This window comes from Mercenaria mercenaria, chromosome 4, assembly GCF_021730395.1.
Source record: "Mercenaria mercenaria strain notata chromosome 4, MADL_Memer_1, whole genome shotgun sequence".
Classification (NCBI taxonomy): Eukaryota; Metazoa; Mollusca; class Bivalvia; order Venerida; family Veneridae; genus Mercenaria; species Mercenaria mercenaria.
Window position 1 is genome coordinate 90,595,523 of NC_069364.1, and position 17,818 is coordinate 90,613,340.

At 35.7% G+C, this 17,818-nt stretch overlaps 1 protein-coding gene across 2 annotated transcripts in view; it reads right to left on the minus strand.

Moving 5' to 3' along the window:
- Positions 1 to 349: 349 nt before the first annotated feature.
- The window catches only part of LOC123552416 (uncharacterized), a 39,196-nt gene continuing 21,727 nt past the window's right edge, over positions 350 to 17,818 (minus strand). For both annotated transcript variants that reach the window (XM_053541928.1, XM_045342074.2), the window contains exons 6-9: positions 12,429 to 12,606; positions 10,252 to 10,358; positions 9,465 to 9,566; positions 350 to 3,228 (exon numbers count right to left, since the gene is read on the minus strand). In XM_053541928.1, coding sequence (XP_053397903.1) covers positions 2,968 to 3,228; positions 9,465 to 9,566; positions 10,252 to 10,358; positions 12,429 to 12,606 — 648 coding nt within the window. In that variant the 3' untranslated portion in view covers positions 350 to 2,967. The remainder of the gene's footprint in view (positions 3,229 to 9,464; positions 9,567 to 10,251; positions 10,359 to 12,428; positions 12,607 to 17,818) is intronic.

Below are 17,818 nucleotides of genomic sequence, written 5' to 3' on the forward strand. Positions count from 1 at the left end.
CCATTCACGTGGTGCTTAGTCATCATGTACAGTTTGAAGCTGTAGCTATTTCTTGGCAAAAACGCTTGTAAACTTTCAAAATTTCTTTTCTAAAATTGTGACTTTTTCTGCAATGGGAAAACATTTTTTGTCATAAATTGACGTTACTACATTTGTAAGCATATTTTAAAAATTCAAAAAGATCCTACAACCATCCCATCGTGTATATCTACATCTTGAACAAACACTAACAGTTATGGATTAGGTGGATCAAACAGTAAAATTGTACTGAACATTTGTTTGGTGACGTTGTTTAATCAACTATTTGTTTAATTTCAAAGAAATTTTCGATACAAAGCTGATGCCGAAATACTTTACTACATTTATTCAATCAGATAAAAATCAACATACAAATTTCACATTTTAGAATATACAGGCTAAAAAGTATATAAAATAAATTAAATAAAATATGCATAAATATACTGGTAACTTAAACATATAAACTATTACTGTAAACAATATTACACATGCATAACAACTAAAACCTTGCAAATGTGATAATAATAGTGAACTGTATTTCTAATAAGAAAGACTTGAATACCTAGAAAGTGTCCTCCAAATAGACCACCATGTATAACCCAAATGACACGAATCTTGCAGCCTTAAGGCTTTACTTGTGACTGAATGACAGACAAACAAATGCACACAGTTTGACGAAGGCAAAAATATCCTCTGTGTATTTACATTTACCAGGTTTCACAGTTATCTCAGCCATATCATTTGTGACTGATTAACATATAGCACAAATGCAAATACTCAAAATAAATCATGTACATATCTTAACGTTTCCTTTTATGTACATGTTTTTAAGACTTTTCATGAAAAAATCTCTTGCACTTTAAAAGATTTAGTAGAGTCTGCGGACAAACAAATGCACAAATAAGCAGAAAAAACAACAAAATAATGTGCATATCCTCTATAATATCTTCTATCAATGTGTCATGTTTCAATTTTTTTTAAATAATGGTTGTCACAGCAACCAGATTTTTTCAATGTAGCAACAACCGGAAAAGGCATGCATAATATCCTTTGGTCCTATATAACCATACCAAGATTCATGAATATCTTAACATATCTTATCGAGTTATAACAGAATACAGATTTTGCAAACAGACTGACAGTAAGACAAACAGCAAAACGACCGATTAACCTAGTTTTCAGCTGGAAGAAGACTAACAAGATCCCCGCATATGGGTGCCAATAATCGTATGACAGGGGGCCTGACATTAGGCAATATGCAAGATAATAGTTACAGCTACTGACCAATTTAACTTTAGATAATAAACAAAGGTAAAGAGTCTCAGCAGTTTCAAATCACAAAATGTTTTATCAAGAACTGTCACAGGAGACAGCATGCACAAAATTTTCCATGCTGGATAGTGAAATAGGGCACAACCGAGAACGTTGGAGCTATCACTGGGGTGTTTAATGACTCTAATGTGGACGACAATACTTGACAATAGATTAAGTCTGAGTCCAAGTCAAATGTATTAAGTTAATAACTGAGCTAGGGTGAAAGTATATCGAATCATTTAAGTAAGTATAAAAGGGACACAATTCATGGAATATTTCTGCAAGAGTAATTTCCATATATCATATTATAAGAATCAAATCCATATATACAGTATGTGTCATATGATACAGGGTTGATGTAAAACAACTATTTCAAGTTTGAATCAAAGTCATTCAGAAATAACAATGATGTAGTGACAGTGCATCAACAGTTACAAAACTTTAACTAAAAAGGGGGCATAGTTCATGAAGTACTGGTGCAAGTGTCATAGCCCTAGTGTCATATGATGAGGGTGATAATAAAATCTGAATGAAATTCATTCAGCAATTACAAAGACAGAGTGAAAATGCATAAAAAAACTTTATCCTGAATTTTAAAGTTAAAAGGGCATGATTTATAAAATAATGGTGCCAGAGTTAAAGAACTTGTGACATATGTTGTGGGTGATGATGAGGAATATATGTTTTAAGTCTGAAGTAAATCCATCAAGTAATTACAAAGATAAAGAGAAAGTGCATCAAATCTTAAACCAAGGGGTGGACGAGGAATAAGGAACGGATGTGGGTTGAGTATGATAGCTCTAGTATACTTTGTCAGCTAAAATGGGGAAGGAATAAGCCTAATCATAAGTAAGAAAGCTATTGTCCAGCCATTCAAAATGCTAGAATAATTTCTCCAACTGGGCCATTATTGAAAACGAAATGGCAGTTTGAATTAAGAGAATTACTAACCATGGATCTTATGTATAATAACTTTCATTTGTTCTAGTTGGAAAAGTGGATAATATATCTTCTAAATAATGAAAAAGCAGTTTTAAAAATACTGAAAAATAAATAAAATCCATCATTTTGTTTGACGCTGTCAGTGAAACAATAGTTAGCTAAATTTTTTATCAAATACTAAACTATTTATAGCTTTCCAATATCTAAGCTGAATTTTTTTTTTAATTACATTATATGATTAACAAAGACCTAACATATAGAATACATCTCAAGAACAATGTTCTCTTTCTCTTTTATGTAACATGGTGGTCTTGTATCAAGGACAACATATATCTGGAGTAACATGAAAAGCACTTATTTCTAAAGCAATCCTCAGAGGTAGGTCATTTTCTTTATATCACACAGCCTGTTTTAAGCAATATATTTTCACCTGATGACTGCTTCCTAATGTTATATCATATGCTTGATTAGCCGTGTATGAACTTTACACCAAAACCTGATTACTACAGACCCAGAATACAGACAAACTAATGTTGTTTAGAGCTAAACAGTAAATATATTTATCAAAACTCAGTTTTATAGCTAAAACACCATGAATATGGTCCCATTATATTAATTGTACATTTTGTACATTCTGTTATTATAATGTCCAAAATTGTGTTTGTTTTCGCATTACAACATAAAATAATAAATTTACACAGATTCATGTTTCACTGGTCCTGGCTCCACATTTTCTGTTACTGGTTCCTTGTCTTCTCCATCACCAGCACCTCTAGTTGTCATCTGACTATCTTTGAACGTTGTGTCCTGACTGGTTCTTGATTGTTCAACAACTTTTTCAGAACTTTCTTTTTTGTTTTCCTTCACCTCATGTTTGACCTTTCCTTGGTTCCTTGTTGTTTTCACAACTGGTTTGTCTTTAGGTGGTCCACGCTTTACATCCTCGCCACAAAACTATATTTGAAGAATAAAATAAATACAATGTACATAGTTTTAAAAATTATTGAATATGACAATCTTGGCATTGCACATGACTTAAAAATTCATTTTGTCCAAAGTTTTGGGTAAATATTATTAAAATCCCTAGATAGGTGGTTGAGTTACTGACAGGATAGGAAAGCAAGAACTGTCTGTTGACAGCACGCTCGACTATTCAAAGAATTGATGGAAATATTGGGTCAAAATATTACCAGAGAATTTCTGACAAAAGAAAAAAAAAATAGACAAGAGATCACAGAGTGATCTTGGTGCCCACCAATGTGCCATTTTTGAGTGTTCCAAATTTCAAGACTTACTGACTAGCTCAAGGTCAAGTTTCATTTCCGTACACAACACTTTGCATGTGGTCCAAATTCGAAAGCTGTAGCTTGAGAAATGTGAAAGTAGGTCACTAGATCAATTTCAAGGACAAAATGTGAAAGTAGGTCACTAGGTCAAAATCAAGGTCAAATTACACTTCAGAACACAAATTTATGCAAGTGGTCCAAATTTAAAGCCTGTACCTTCAAAAATGTGGAAGTAGGTCACTAGGTCAATGTCAAGGTCAAAGTTTGTTTCAGTACACAATCCTATGCATGTGGTCCAAATTTGAAGGCTGTAGCTCGAGAAATGTGAAAGTAGGTCACTAGGTCAAAATCAAGGTCAAATTTTATTTCGGAACACAGAACTATGTATGTGTTTCCAAATTTGAAGCCTGTACCTTCAAAAATGTGAAAGTAGGTCACTAGGTCAATGTAAAGGTCAAAGTTTGTTTCGGTACACAAAACTATGCATGTGGTCCAAATTTGAAGGCTGTAGCTTGAGAAATGTGAAAGTAGGTCAGTAGGTCAAAATCAAGGTCAAATTCCAATTCAGAACACAAAACTATGCATGTGGTCCAAATTTGAAGCCTGTACCTTCAAAAATGTGAAAGTAGGTCACTAGGTCAAAGTCAAGGTCAAAGTTTTATTCAGTGCACAAAACTATGCAAGTGGTCCAAATTTGAAGGCTGTAGCTACAGAAATGTGAAAGTAGGTCACTAGGTCAAAATCAAGGTCAACTCATGTCAAGGTTCATCTTGCCACTCAAAACCATACATGTGGTCCAAATTTGAATGTTGTAGGTTATTGACAAGAAGATTTTAAAATCTTTTCCCTATATAAGTCTATATGAACCATGTGACCCCCCAGGGCAGGGCCATATTTGACCCTAGGGGGATAATTTGAACAAACTTGGTAGAGAACCACTAGATGATGCTACATTACAAAAGCCAAAGCCCTAGGCTTTGTGGTTTGGACAAGAAGATTTTCAACGTTTTTCCTATGTAAGTATGTAAACCAGGGGGATAATTTGAACAATCTTAGTAGAAGACCACTAGATGATGTCATATACAAAATATCAAAGCCCTAGGCCCTGTGGTTTTGAACAAGAGGTTTTTCAAAGTTTTTCCCTATATAAGTCTATATAAACCATGTGACCCCCGGGGCGGGGCCATATTAGACCCCAAGGAAATATTTTGAATCATCTTGGTAGAGGACCACTAGATGTTGCTTCATACCAAATATCAAAGCCCTAGGCTCTGTGGTTTTGGACAAGAAGATTTTCAAAGTTTTTCCCTATATAAATCTATGTAAATTATAGAAATAAACAAAGGGCCATAACTTACTAAACAAGAGGACCATGATGGTCCTGAATCGCTCACCTGTCCCCACATGACCCAGTTTTAAACCGAGTATGATGTCGTTTTTTTCTATTATTTGATATTGTGACCTAGTTTTTGAGCTCATGTGACCCAGTGTTGAATCTGATCTAGATATCATCAAGATAAAAATTCTAACCAATTTTCATGAAGATCCACTGAAAAATATGGCCTCTAGAGAGGTCACAAGATTTTTTATTATTTGACCTACTGACTTAGTTATTGAAGGCACGTGACCCAGTTTCGAACAAGACCTAGATATCATCAAGGTGAACATTCTGACCAATTTTCATGAAGATCCATTCAAAAGTATGGCCTCTAGAGAGGTCACAAGGTTTTTCTATTTTTAGACCTACTGACCTAGTTTTTGACCGCAGTTGACCCAGTTTCAAACCTGACCTAGATATCATCAAGATGAACATTCAGACCAATTTTCATATAGTTCCCATGAAAAATATGGCCTCTAGAGAGGTCACAAGGCTTTTTAGTTATTTGACCTACTGACCTAGTTATTAAAAACACGTGACCAAGTTTCGAACAAGACCTAGATATCATCAAGGTGAACATTCTGACTTATTTTCATGAAGATCCGTTGAAAAGTATGGCCTCTAGAGAGGTCACAAGGTTTTTCTATTTTTAGACCTACTGACCTAGTTTTTGACCGCAGTTGAACAAGTTTCGAACTTGACCTAGATATCATCAAGATAAAAATTCTGACCAATTTTCATACAGATCCCATGAAAAATATGGCCTCTAGAAAGGTCACAAGGTTTTTTTGTTATTTGACCTACTGACCTAGTTATTGAAGGCACGTGACCCAGTTTCGAAACTGACCTAGATATCATCAAGGTGAACATTCTGACCAATTTTCATGAAGATCCATTCACAAGTATGGCCTCTAGAGAGGTCACAAGGTTTTTCTATTTTTAGACCTACTGACCTAGTTTTTGACCGCAGTTGACCCAGTTTCGAACTTGACCTAGATATCATCAAGATGAACATTCTGACCAACTTTCATACAGATCCCATGAAAAATATGGCCTCTAGAGAGGTCACAATGTTTTTTTATTATTTGACCTACTGACCTAGTTTTTGACGGCACGTGACCCAGTTTAGAACTTGACCTAGATATCATCAAGATGAACATTCTGAATAACTTTCGTGAAGATCCCATGAAAAATATGGCCTCTAGAGAGGTCACAAGGTTTTTTTATTATTTGACCTACTGACCTACTTTTTGTCCGCAGTTGACCCAGTTTCGAACTTGACCTAGATATCATCAAGATGAACATTCTGACCAACTTTCATACAGATCCCATGAAAAATATGGCCTCTAGAGAGGTCACAAGGTTTTTTTATTATTTGACCTACTGACCTAGTTTTTGATCGCAGTTGACCCAGTTTCGAACTTGACCTAGATATCATCAAGATAAACATTCTGACCAACTTTCATACAGATCCCATGAAAAATATGGCCTCTAGAGAGGTCACAAGGTTTTTTTATTATTTGACCTACTGACCTAGTTTTTGATCGCAGTTGACCCAGTTTCGAACTTGACCTAGATATCATCAAGATAAACATTCTGACCAACTTTCATAAAGATCCCATGAAAAATGTGACCTCTAGAGTGGTCACAAGCAAAAGTTTACGCACGCACGGACGCACGCACGGACGCACGCACGCACGGACGACGGACGACGGACGCTGCGTGATCACAAAAGCTCACATTGTCACTTTGTGACATGTGAGCTAAAAATTGTTGAACCAGCCTGATTTTCAGGGGGACACAACTACGGTACAAATACATCATTCTGACAAAGTTTGGTCAAAATCCCCCTGGTAGTTTCTGAGGAGATGCGATAACGAGAAATTGTTAACGGACGGAAGGACGGACGGACTGATGGATGGACGGAAGGACGACGGACCACGGACGCAGAGTGATTTGAATAGCCCACCATCTGATGATGGTGGGCTAATAAAACAAACAATGTACCTGTATTTGTGGATTTGGATAAGTCTTGCACTATATTGCAATGTGTGTCCATGATGGTAAGCAAGTGTCCAAAGTTTCAAAGCCATAAATTAAACAGTTTAGACAAAACATGGAATGGTATGCGAAACTTAACTAATTTCTATGTCAAAAAGGGCCAAAACTGAGCTACAGTCCTTGTCCTAGTTATGTAGTCTTGCCTACATATGTAAACTATGATGGTAAACAAGTGGTCAAAGTTTCAAAGAAATATGACAAACAGGTTTGGCAAAATATGGATTGGTATGAACAATTTAACTGATTTCCTAGTCTAAAAAGGGCCATTATTCAGCCAAAATAGTTTACAGAGTTATGTACTCTTGCCTAAAGATGGAAATCATGATGATAAGCAAGTGTTTAAAGTTTCAAAGCCACAGGTCAAATAATTTTGTCAAAACATGTACAAAAACTGAACCAATTTCCAAGTTCAAAAAGGGCCCTAATTCAGCCAAAATACTTGACAGAGTTATGTACTCTTGCCTACAGGTAGAGACTAATATAATAAACAAGCGTTCAAAGTTTCAAAGCCACAAGTCAACTGTTTTTACAAAACATGGACTTGTACTAAACTGAACCAATTTTCAAGTTATAATTAACAAGTGTATAAAGTTTGAAGTAAATATCTTTGATGGTATACAAGATATCACCACTTCATAAAAAATTTAACCAATGCCAACACCAACGCCGAGGTGATTAGTATAGCTCTCCATATTTTTCTAATAGTCATTGATTAAGCTAAAACTGTTGTAGACCTTTGACCTCCAACTGTGACCTTGACCTTAATCTTAGGGGTCTGGAAGTTGTGCATAAAACATTGTCTTATTATGATGAAAATTTGTGCCAAGTTATATTAAAACCAAAGTTACAGACTCGACAGAAAAAGAATCTGTTCTCGTTTGACTGCGAAGTATGACCTTAACCTTTGAGTTTGAGGCCTGGGTTTTGTAATTCATACATTGTCTCATTATGGAGAACATGTCTGCCAAGTAATATTAAAATTCTTTGATGGATGGAAGAGTTATTAAAAAGTGGACAGTTGATGGAAAAACACAATTCTATAGTCCTCAAAACTGGATTTCAGCAAAAGTTTAATTAGGCTGAAACAGAAATTTGAAAATATGCTGGTGTTCATGTTGGCTGAAATTTAGATTAAAAATACCAAATACCTACTGTTTTATAATAAGAGCATTAAGGTCTTATATTTTCCTATATGTTTATTTTGGATTTAAGATGCAGTCCAGGTACGTGATATTTTTGTACAAATTCGTCCTAATTATGACATGGGTAACATAAAGGCAAAAGCCAGTTAGTCACATCAAAGACATCTTATACGCTTCAGTAACTTTAATGACCCACATCCTCAAAATCAAAGACTAATCCAATGTTACGGTCTTGATCACATAGGTCACCTATGTCTTACCATGTCAGTTGCGTCATATTAACGTAACTAATTGCGCTCGTATATTACAAGTACTAATGACAAATGGAGGCATCCTTTAAAAATTTACAATATTGTTCAAGTTGGGGAAAAATATACACTGCAGCTATTCCAAGAAAACCTCATTTTAATTGATAAAATGAAAGAAAATATGACATTTTCAAATTTAAGGAACAAGTTTTATGTATGTTTTGTGAGTGGATCTAGACTTGCAGACGGAAGAAATTAAGAATAAATGCCGTATCAAAATACTGGTATTTCAAATCTGTCTCGTGTTATAAAAACTAATGACTTATAAAGACCTTGTTTCTGTGAGGCATCACTGCAACTTGAAATTAAAATATATATTCTGACAAAAATCAGATATCAAAATATATAATCTGACGACATAACACATAACTTGACAACATACATATGTGCAAAAATATATAATCTTACAACAATTGGGTATGCAACACATATAACAAGAGCACCGCAATGCGGAGCAATATACGCCCAAAGGTATGTCCTTTGACACCTAAGTATGACCTTGACCTTGAAGTGAGCCATCCAAAACATGAGCTCTGCATGTCGTCTCGATGTGGTGAACATTTGTGCCAAGTTTCTTTAAAATCCTTGAAGCAGTTCAAGAGTTACAGGGCGGACACGAAACAAAGCCAAGGGGTTCAAGAGTTACAGAGCGGACATGAAATTGCTAACAGATGGACAGACAGACGGACGTTCCCACAAATGTGTATTTATGTGGCTAGTCTTTTGTTCTCCCTATTGTTCTTTTAGCCACGTAAAAGGAAAATAGCCACATAAAAGCTTACGGAATGAATGACATCGAAGAAAAAGTACAGTTACCTACTGTTCCTATAGCCACCTAACTATGCAAATTTGGACTCGGACAGACGGATGGACACTGTGTCATACCATAATATGTCCCTTTGGGCGTATAATCACGTCCCTTCGGGCGTATAATCTGGCGTATAATAAAGCTGAAAACAATCAGGAATAGAAAATATACATGTACAATCTAGCAAAAGTATTAACTCAAACATACCTCAGCCATATCATAATGATGAACCAATGGAACTGCAAGATTGTCTGGGTGCAAAATCTGTGTGTCTGTCCCTAATTCAAAAGTTTCAAATGCCCTTAACATCTGGAAATTAAAACAAAGATTTAAATCAAAACAAACAAGAGCTTATAACAAGTTGAAATGATATAAGAGCAAGAATATTTGCCGGTAACAGTAATATTATTTCAAATTTTTTCAAAAACTAAAGCTATCACTAAATGTGATTAATACCCTCAAATACTGCTTTGTCAGAAGAAAAAGTACATCTCTCCCCCGAAACAACTGAAGGCAGGGAGAGGTTATCCAAGTGACATTTAACACCCACTTTTCTCCACCCATGAAAAAAAAGCCTTACAGTGATCACGTGCCCACTTTGCTGAAATCCAGTAGAAACTGAGGAAATACTTCATGCCACAAGCTTGAGGTGGTGGCAGGTGTATAGGCTGTTGGTGGTTCTACCAAAGTTCACATCAATGCATGAATAAATGTCTGGAGGGGCACCTTGGGCCTTCACCATCAAAAGCAGGGAAAAAATTAGATATCACTTAAATTGTGTTGGTGTGTAAACCCAAAAGTAAAATCAATGCAAGGTGCATAAGAAGTTGTAGGATAGAAATGAAACTCTGAAAGGTCTTATCACAGAAAGTCTATTAAAGCAAACAAGTATGTTTCTTACTACTCTCCTAGCATCTATCGAGTATTACAATACATTTCCATAGAAGTAACTGTAGTGGATACTCAACGCTGGTAAAAGAGCGTAGTTTCTTACCTGATATGCACATCTGTCATGTGGCATGAATCCAACAGCTGTTCCCAGTCCTGGACAAAGAACACTTGTTATTGGTTCCTCCTTATGTGTGGCATTGAACTTCTGAACTGTAGTATTAAACAAAAACACATAGTAACTATGATTCTCATAGATTCTAAATAATAGTGGCATTAATGGCTGACTGGTTAAAATCACTACCTCCGCTCACTTGTTCCTTGCCTCTTTGTGTTTAAAACATTGCTTGAGATATATTCTTTTATGTGGATAAGGTATCAATTAGCAGCCCTGTGAAAAATCAAAATATTTACCCAGATTGCAGTCCCTGTATGAATTACCTTATTGGGATGGGGACATTGGGGTGGGGCATGATTTCTCGTTGATCAAGTTGAATAGAATATGTATCAGATTTTGACAAGAAGTTTTGAGCAGCAGATTTTCATCATTTTCCTTTTAGTGCCAATAAATTTACCAGATCCACAACATGGCATGTTTCTTTACCTATCAACCAGTCTCTAACTATTGTTGTAAAGGGTCACGTAAAATAAACTAAAATACCAAATTCATGTCAAAGTAAAAAACTTTTTCTTTTTGTTGCCAAAGCAAGCATAAATCTGTAAGAATGCACTTCATTTTAAATTCATACATTATATGAGGATAATTCCTGTATGTTTTGAATTTTCACAGGGAATGTCATAAGAAGCAATAAAGACAAAAGATAGATGAAAGGATACAGGACTAAAAACAAGGCTGATGACAATACTGTATGAAACAGGCTGCCTAAAAATGCTTGACAGATGTTCAGAAATTGGTTAACTCCCATACATAACATCTGACACGAAACTCTTCAAAATATGCGCATTTCCACCTGCTGAAAATGTATAAATTAACTATAGAATGACAGCATTTGGAGAGTCAAGGAGGATATAAGACAATAAGTTTTGTTAGAAGCCAACTAAGACAGATTTGCCCATGGCGGTTGTTGACCGACACCAAATCAGTTCATAATTTTGAATAACAAGCTTATTTCCAAAAATCTGATTTTCTCAATGGAGTCAACATATATATTCACTATACTGTTTATAGTTCCCAGTTAAGGCACAGTTCTAAAGTTAAAGAAATTTCGCATACTGTAAAATCATTTAATTTCGTGGGCATGAAATTTTGGTCAAAACGGCACTTTCGTGGGGATATGAATTCGTGGATTTTAACTTTTGAACATAAAATGAATGAGAATTTTTCTTGTGCGTTGGGATTAAATTTCGTGGATTGACTCAACCATGAAATCCACGATAATTAGTTTCCCACGAATATTAATGATTTCACAGTAGTGCAGCTCACAAAGTTCCTGACTAGTTCACACAGTTTATCAAAATTAACAGACATTACCTTTAACAAGCAGATTAGTTACTGTAGCACTGGTTTATAGTATGATATCCTTACACTATAAATAGTTTATCTCCAAGAAACACAAAACATTTTTCAATTATTTAATAATAAGCCTTTCAAATGTTCTTAACACAAAGTATTTCTCTATTGATAAAATCTAGTATTCTCCTTTATCCCTAAAAAAATGAGCTTATATATCATACCGATCACCACAAAGATCTTGAAGAGTCTAAATAAGTCATTGTTTTGGTAGTACGTGGAATGGTGTTATGTTAGAGAAACAATTTTCTTGCATGCCGGACAGGATTTTCCCGCACTTTTCGGGTGCCAGAAAAACTCATCTTACACCCAGGTGTAAGATGACTCACATGCTATTATTTATTAATGAATGCGTAAATTCATACGCTACTATAACAAAATAGCGCCTTTAAGAAAAACCTTCATTTTTCTTTATATCTTCTACAAATTGAAGAATAAGGCATACAAGGAAAAGAATCAATCACTGGTTGCGGGTAAAGATGGGAATATCCGGCATTCGGGTAATGTTTAGGTGGTAACTCTGCAGAAGCCTCGTTACCAACTAAACAGTTACCCTCATGCAAGATATTCTCATATTTACCAGCAACCAGTGAAACATTCTTATAGTTTTGCCACTTTTACCAGTGAACTGACATAATATCAACTCTGCATTTTGATCTCTAAGCATTTTTACCAACCAACAGGTAGTGAAACAACTTGCTGTCATGGAATACCAGAGTTTAGACAGAGATTCTACATGGATCTTAACTTACCTGCCAGGATAATTGCCCTAAAAGCCAAATAGGCATTGCTTGTATCCGACACATCCATCGGGACACGCATGGTTGGAGCTGAAATCAGGTATTTGATTGGTTTTCCTTCATTGAATTTTGACCAATCAACTACATTCCTGTTATGATGCTCCACTGTTGTTATAATTGCTGCATTACCCTGTTAAACAAAAGTAATGTTAACATTGTATGACACTGCGAGCTTAAAGTGCTTGATGTAATAATACCGAAAATACAGAACAAGGGAAAAAAGCAAAAAGAAACATCAGACATGAAATTCTTGATATTATGTGCATGTCTATTTGATGTTGATGCTGCACACCAAACGTCATTTTCATGGAAACTCTACTAGGAGCTGAATACACCAGGCATGGAGTAGAGTGAGGTAGTTGCGTAATATTTCAATGTCCAAATTAAGGCCATAACTAAAAGTCGCGATAACATGCACATGTCCACTTCAAGTTGATAATGAACATTAAGTTTCATTTAAACTGTAGTGGAATCTGTAGGAGAAGTTGAGTACTCAATGTATAAATGTAACTATTATACTTCAATTTTCAAAAGGGGACATAATTTGGCCAAAATGCAAGTCAGAGTTATGGGTCTTAATGCTATCACCTAGTTTTATAACCCCAAAGACACATGAGGAGTTTCAATTTAATATCTACAATTGTTTAGGAGATGGTAACTTGCATGCAAAACTTTAACCAGGATTTTCCAAGTCCAAAAGGTGGCATAATTTGCCCAAACTACATGTCAGAGTTATAAGACTTAATTCTTAGAGGTTGGTTATTGACCTAGAATAATATAAATAAGTTTCAAAGCTATATGCCTTTACATAATGCCTATATGTACTTCCAAAACCTTAACCAGGACTTTCAAAGTCCAAAAGGGGGCATAATTTAGCCAATATGCAAGTCAGAGTTATAGGACTTACTGCTATCACCTGGTTTAATAACCCTAAAGATACATGAGAAGTTTCAGTTCAATATTTACATTAGTTTTTGAGATAGTAACTTGCATGCAAAACTTTAACCAGGACTTACTGAGTCTAAAAGAGGGCATAATTTGGCCAAAATACATGTCAGAGTTATGGGACTTGACCCAGTGAGGTTGGTAATTGACCTAGAAAAAGAAAAAGTAAGTTTCAAAGCTATATGCCTTTAAGTGATAGCTATACATATTTGCATGCAAAACTTTAATCAAGGTGTGACACTGATGCCAGGGTGAGTAGAATAGTCCGAGCTGAAAATTAGACATAAAAATCCTGATATAATACGCATGTCCACTTCATGCTGATGATGTATATCACCTTTTTTTTAACTGGTCAGAAACTGTAAGAAGAGTTCAGTATAAAATTTACAGAGGTACATGTAATATTTTTAAGTCCAGAAAGGGCCATCACTCAAGAAAACAAGAGGACCATGATGGTCCTGAATCGCTCACCTGCCCCCACATGAACTGAGTATGACGTCGTTTTTTTCTATTATTTGACATAGTGACCTAGTTTTTGAGCTCATGTGACCAACTTCTGAACTTGACCTACATATCATCAAGATAAAAATTCTGTCCAATTTTCATGAAGATCCATTGAAAAATATGGCCTCTAGAGAGGTCAATAGGTCTTTCTATGTTGAGACCTAGTGATCTAGTTTTTGACCGCAGTTGACCCGGTTTCAAACTTGACCTAGATATCATCAAGATGAACATTCAGACCAACTTTCATACAGATCCCATGAAAACTATGGCCTCTAGAGTGGTCACAAGGTTTTTCTATTATTTGACCTACTGACCTAGTTTTTGACCAAATGTCACCAAGTTTCAAACTTGACCTAGATATTTTCAAGATGAACATTCTGTCCAATTTTCATGCAGATCCCATGAAAAATATGGCCTCTACAGAGGTCACAAGGTGTTTCTATTATTTGACTTACTGACCTAGTTTTTGACCGCAAGTGACCCAGTTTCGAACTTCATCTACATATCATCAAGATGAACATTCTGGCAAATTTTCATACAGATCCCATGAAAAATATGACCTCCAGAGAGGTAACAAGGTTTTTCTATTATTTGACCTAATGACCTAGTTTTCGACCGCACGTGACCCAGTTTCAAACTTGACTTAGATATCATCAAGGTAAACATTCTGACCAATTTTCATGAAGATCCCATGAAAAATATGGCCTCTAGGGAGGTCACAAGAATTTTCTATTTTTAGACCTACTGACCTAGTTTTGGACCGCAGTTGACCCAATTTCAAACTTGACCTAGATATCATCAAGATGAACATTCTGACCAATTTTCATGCAGATCCCATGAAAAAAATGGCCTCAACAGAGGTCACAAGGTTTTTCTATTATTTGACCTACTGACCTAGTATTGGATCGGACGTGACCCAGTTTCAAACTTGACCTAAATATCATCAAGATGAACATTCTGACCAATTTTCATGCAGATCCCTTGAAAAATATGACCTCCAGAGAGGTCACAAGGATTTTCTATTATTTGACCTACTGACCTAGTTTTTGAAGGCACGTGACCCAGTTTCGAACTTGACTTAGATATCATCAAGGTAAACATTCAGACCAACTTTCATGAAGATCTTTTGAAAAATATGGCCTCTAGAGAGGTCACAAGGTTTTTCTCTTTTTAGACCTACTGACCTAGTTTCTGATGGCACGTGACCCAGTTTCAAACTTGACTTAGATATCATCAAGATGAACATTCTGACCAACATTCATAAAGATCCCATTAAAAATGTGACCTCTAGAGTGGTCACAAGCAAAAGTTTACGGACTGACGCACGCACGGACGGACGACGGACGCAGCGCGATCACAAAAGCTCACCTTGTCACTTTGTGACAGGTGAGCTAAAAATGTAATATGAAACTTTCATTTATATGCCTATGTTGGCTTCATCATTCTTGTTGATGAAGTATAGCAATTTGAATAAGATGGAAGCCACCGAAGAAGTTGAGTACACATGAAAGTGTGACAGATGGACTGACAGTTCAACATTAATTGCCACTCAGGTCTACTCTATTCCTGATGCTCCCTGTGGTTCTTTAATATGCAAGGTGTTAACAAATTAACATTGCAGGAGACATGCACTGGGCTTTGGGTTGATTTAAACACCCCACTGGACATTTGATTTTTTCACAACTTTACCAAAACAACAGTCCAGTGTGCTATAATCCCGCCACGTGACCTATCCACTACGGAACCCGTCTCCATTATTAGGAAGCACCAAGCACTGGAGAACCTTTGGTATTGTCCAATAATATTATTCTGAATGTTAATATGTTAAAGTAACCACTATTACAGCACTATCCTCAAAACATAAAATGACTATCTTCTCAAGTCTCCTATACTGGCAACAGGTGGCAAGTAAAGTTTCAAACAGACAAACAAGAGTGCTAATATGGCCCTAAGTGGCTCATCTGAAACTGACAATTTGGCCTTGATTATATGTATGACACACTGAATTCAGAAGGCAATGTTAGGTGCTGCTAGGAGCAGAGCCTTCCTAATACTGCTGGGTGCTGCTATTCTAATAATACTGCTAGCACTTTCTATACTGCAAGGTGTATCAAATTTTGTTTAAAAACTACAAGCAGCCATCAAAATTTTGGATCCATTTCCATATACTGACAAGAAGGCAAAGTTCAGTACTGCTAATACTGTCAAAGGGGGGATATGAGACACTAAACTGCCTTTACTTCATTGATACTAATGTATACGAGACACTAAAATGCCTTTACTTCATTGATACTAATGTATATGAGACACTAAACTGCCTTTACTTCATTGATACTAATGTATATGAGACACTAAACTGCCTTTACTTCATTGATACTAATGTATATGAGACACTAAAATGCCTTTACTTCATTGATACTAATGTATATGAGACACTAAACTGCCTTTACTTCATTGATACTAATGTATATGAGACACTAAAATGCCTTTACTTCATTGATACTAATGTTTTGAATCTTTATCATGAGGGTGGTATTTTAGACTGATTTTAGCAAATTTTTCATGTCATGACATCAAAATATAATTATTCATTTTTTTTGCGAAATATTTCTGGAATGTTTAGTAAAATTCCTGGGTTTATTTAAATACTAGATAGAGTACAGAGGCATCCTTACAATACTGCTTGTTTGCAATGCTCCTAGCAACTAACAAAAATTGTTCCAGTCCAATCATTTTTAGGTCCTTTAGAAAAGACGATCAAACATCTTATTCTGTTCAGTAAGTTAAAATGAATATATTCCACTGCAGTGTTATGGTTTCAATTTAAGAAAAAAAGTTATCTAACTATTTCATTAGATATTAAAGGTGTACTTAACCCATCTTTCACTCAAATATTTTATCAAGACTTAATCTAGAAAATCATTTATATCATTAAAATTCTACCGTAACTTCATTCTGCTCAATGTTACTTCAATCTGCTCAAAATAACTTCAGTTTGCTAAACGTAACTTCAATTTGCTCAATGTAACTTCAATTTTCTTAATGTAACTTCAGTTTGCTCAAAATCACCTCAGTTTGCTTAATGTAACTTTATATATATATATAGTTTGCCCAATGTAACTTGTAATGTTTGCTTAACCTTTAGCCTGCTGGCGGCAAGTGGTTCTGCCTTCGCGACCAGTGCAGACCAAGATCAGCCTGCACATCCGTGAAGGCTGATCATGGTCTGCACTGTTCGCTATTCAGTTAGTTAATTTTCAGTGAACACACCTTCGAATAATAAATGATACTGGCTAAATCGAAAGATGGACCAGTCCATTTTCGAAATTTAGCAGGGTAAAGGTTAATGTAACTTCAGTTTGCTCAAAATAACTTCAGTTTGCATAATGTAACTTCAGTTTGCTCAATGTAATTTCAGGTTGCCTAATGTTACTTCAGTTTGCTCAAAATAACTTCAGTTTGTTCAATGTAACTTCAGTTTGCTCAAAATAACTTCAGTTTGCTTAATGTAACTTCAGCTTGCTCAATGTAACTTCAGTTTGCTTCTGCTCAATGTAATTTGAATTTTCTGTGCCTGGACTTAACTTTTCTCTACATTATCTCTGAAATTCTGGTCTTTGCAAGGTCAGAGGATGCCTGGCTGAGAACATTCCAGAGGTTTCCATGGAATGTCTGTGAATTTCCATGATGGAAGTCCGGACTCCAGATTATTTGGACAAACTTTCCGGAGCTGGATATGGAATACTGCGAAAGTTAACCATGAATAATATATAACAAGAGGGCCAAGATGGCCCTAGGTCGCTCACCTGTGTAACACATCATAACAGAGCAAACATGTTTTACTTAGTGATTTCATGGAGACAACTGACCTATTTTCATTAAGATTGGAGCAA